This window comes from Notothenia rossii (assembly GCF_949606895.1).
Source record: "Notothenia rossii genome assembly, chromosome: 12".
Taxonomy (NCBI): Eukaryota; Metazoa; Chordata; class Actinopteri; order Perciformes; family Nototheniidae; genus Notothenia; species Notothenia rossii.
The window spans coordinates 16,667,386-16,670,696 of NC_136911.1; the positions used below are offsets into that span (position 1 = coordinate 16,667,386).

Sequence of the window (3,311 nt, forward strand, 5' to 3'; positions counted from 1 at the left end):
TAAGTTATAATATTGGTGTATATATATCTTAATGTTGTCAAAAAAGTCAGGGTGCAACGCTTTCCTACTTCCAAAGGCTATATTATTATAATTTTACACATGCTATATATTGCCATAGAATAAATAGATTTCTGATTATAAATAGTTGTCCACGCATTTACACAAATGTTATTCTTAAGTAACTAAAATCAGTCATTTTTATATGTCATACATACACATGCATACACTATTGTTTCATTAAGATGTATTGTTTCATGCAATTTCTGCTAGATTATGTCCAGATTGAAATGTATTGAAAATACAGAGGAGACATCAGGCGACATATTTTTCTATCAATCATATTTATATAATTGGGCTTTAAGTTTTGTTCTTATCTATAAGAAGAGATGTGTAAATGAAATTAATTATTGGAGACAAATGTGCAGATTTGAAATGGAAATGGACATCTTGACTGACGGGTCTAGGAAGGGCCCCAAATAACCAAAATAACCCCAAACTCATATCTGTCCAGGACTGAGTTCAACCTCGAGGCTCTGACACAGAAAACACAGGACAGGGAAATAAACATTTTCCCAAATGAGTAAACATTTGGCAGCCAAAGTCGAACAAGTTTGGAGATATAGCGATTTTAGGGCATATTTTTAGAGCCTTTGTGAAATGTTTTAAAATGAAACAGGAAGTTGGGAAGTTTATGCCCCTGGCACCCACCCTGCTTCCCTCTCTGAGCCAAGAAAGACATGGAGGGATAAGAGAGGGTCAGCGGGTAGGCTTCAGTAGAAGGGACACTAGTATAACTGCAACATTGTTTAATGAGTTATTTAAAATAATTTAAAGTCATATGTTTTACAGCTGTATGTATTCCCTGTTTCTTTTTCACTTTGGTTCCTCTACCCAGGTGTGCCGCATGTGATAAACACTCTAGGATGAGACAAGTACACACTTAATATTAAGATTTTGGTATCAGTTAACTTTCAGCTCCCTTTTGTAGCATTTATAGGCAGTTTTAAACAATTTTTAGATGGTTTACAACCCACTATGATAATGTGGAGATTCAAGCAGTTATATTATTTAAAATTGTGTCAGTCTGTTTATCCACCAGTCATTTTCAAGATATAATAAGGACATGAACAGAAGTTGAATTAATTATTTATTGTACAATATAATTACATCAGAAGACAGTACAGAAGACATTCAACTTGTCATACACACAATATAAAGTTCCAGCAGTCTTTATCAAACTATACAGTGACATACTTTAAATAAATACACATTGTTTGTAGTTTTATGCGAGTGAGCGTCCCTCTTGGTGGCTGTTCTGCTGAATGTAGCAGCTGGGATCCACTGACTCCGGCCTGTGAGGGTTTGGACCCATGTACTGTTCGAACTCGCTGCGGTCCAGATCGTACAGCATGTCGAGCTGAACCTGCTCCAGCAGGTAGAACTCTAGGGAGGGCCCCACAGACAACAGACCCCCGTAAACCCTGCTGGACTCCCCCTGATCCACATGTGGAGCTGCAGCGCTGGAGAAACCATACTGCATGTGCTGACCACCGAAATACAGCTGAGGTTCTGCAGGGTACGCAGGAGGGTTTGGGTACGCCCTAGACTTATTTTGGAAAACGTCTGCTGCCACTCCTGTGTCTGGATAAGAGTTTGAGTAACTGTTGCTCAAAGGGACCAAGTTAGCTTGGGAGCTTAGGAAAGCTGGTGAGTATTGCTCCTGGTTCTGGAGCAGGTAGGTGAGGTTGTAGGACCCGGGGAAGCCTGAGCCGCAGAGCAGGGAGTGAGGAAGCTCCACACCCTGGGCTTTGGAGCTCTTCTTCGGCTGCCTCCTCCTGCGGGGCCGGTACTTGTAGTTTGGATAGTCGACGGTGTGCTGGACTCTCAGACGCTCCGCTTCCTGCATGTATGGACGCTTCTCCACCAGAGGCATGGCCTTCCAAGTTTTTCCTGCAAGAACACAACGGGGTCAATGATCTGTATACTCATCGGTTTAGCAAAATGAACATATGAGCCAACATTTTATGCAACTGAGCTCTTTGTGGGACCCATTCAAAGCAAGATTAAAATGGTTTTCATAATATGAGAGATGCTATAGGCCAAATAACAAAACAAAAATATAATGTTTTTAAGAGGAAACACTTGTTCTCCAAGAGTCTATTAACTAAAGCAACATTTTTGGTTTCCAATACATTTCACTTTGTTTATTCAAATTCTTACCGAGTATTTTGCTCAGATCCGTGTTTTCCAGGTCTGGGTTGAGCTGTGCCAGCCGCCTGCGCTCCTCTTTGGTCCAGATGATGAAGGCGTTCAGGGGCCTTCTGACTCTCTGCTGCGTTGACAAAGACTTGACCTCGGGGCTGGCGCAGCTGGAGTCCGAGTTCACTGACAGCGGGCTGGAGGGCCCGGAGCTCGGGAAGCGCTCCTCGATCATCAGCTCCCCGTCCACGGAGCACAAGTCCTCGCTCTTGAACATGTCACGGTTTGCGCAAAGTTGGAAAGCAGCGGGGTCGTGGCTGAAATGCATGTCGATTCTACGGATGGTGATGATGTTTTGGCCCTCCGCTGTCATACTGCTGGTGATGCAGAGGGGACCGATTTATGTGGACGCTCCACCAATAGCAGGCCAGGAGGAGTGGATTTAAGGTGTGAATTTCAGGTGTTTTCTCGGGACGGTGATAGGCCCATCTGACGCCCCAATCAACGATAGCACGAAACTTCAGATGGAGAAGAGACGCGAGTCTGTTATAAAACCCAAATGGGCTTTTAATATAACCAAATAACATGTAACGCACATTTAAAGCTTAAAAGACCATGAACTATTTACATTTATCCATGAAGTCTCGATTCCAAAATAAGAGAAAAACGTGTTTTCCTCTTAAACACAATAACATTGTCTATATAGTAAATGATGAAAGTCAAAGTAGGACTGAGTTTGTTTAGTCCTATAATCACCAACATATTTGACTGCTCCTCTATAGTTGTGCGTAAATAAAAGAGTTCTTGACATTTAGGACAAAAGTCTAAGAAATGTTCCTTGATTCACTTAAACCCATATTAGGGAAATCCAATGACACCTTTGGCTATCAGAGAGAAATGGAATCTAATCAATAGGTCATGAAAGGCAGCAGGGATAGGTGAACATCAAAGTGTCCAGGAGGCATGGCTGGTTACTAATTACATTGTGGCTCTCGGCCCTTATCGCCCATCCACTGTCTCTCTATCAAAGTACATTTTACAGGACAGAAACAAACATGATCAATGCGTGTTTATTGCACGATTACCGCGCACAAATATTTGCCTGATACAAA

At 42.1% G+C, this 3,311-nt stretch overlaps 1 protein-coding gene across 1 annotated transcript; it reads right to left on the reverse strand.

Annotated features, from left to right (window-relative positions):
- Positions 1 to 1,209: 1,209 nt before the first annotated feature.
- On the reverse strand, positions 1,210 to 2,908 carry sox32 (SRY-box transcription factor 32). The gene is made up of 2 exons (XM_079662014.1): positions 2,221 to 2,908; positions 1,210 to 1,950 (listed from the first exon to the last, which is right to left on the reverse strand). Exons 1-2 carry the CDS (start codon positions 2,570 to 2,572, stop codon positions 1,283 to 1,285), a joined length of 1,020 nt encoding a protein of 339 aa, XP_079518140.1. The 5' UTR covers positions 2,573 to 2,908; the 3' UTR covers positions 1,210 to 1,282.
- Positions 2,909 to 3,311: the final 403 nt, after the last annotated feature.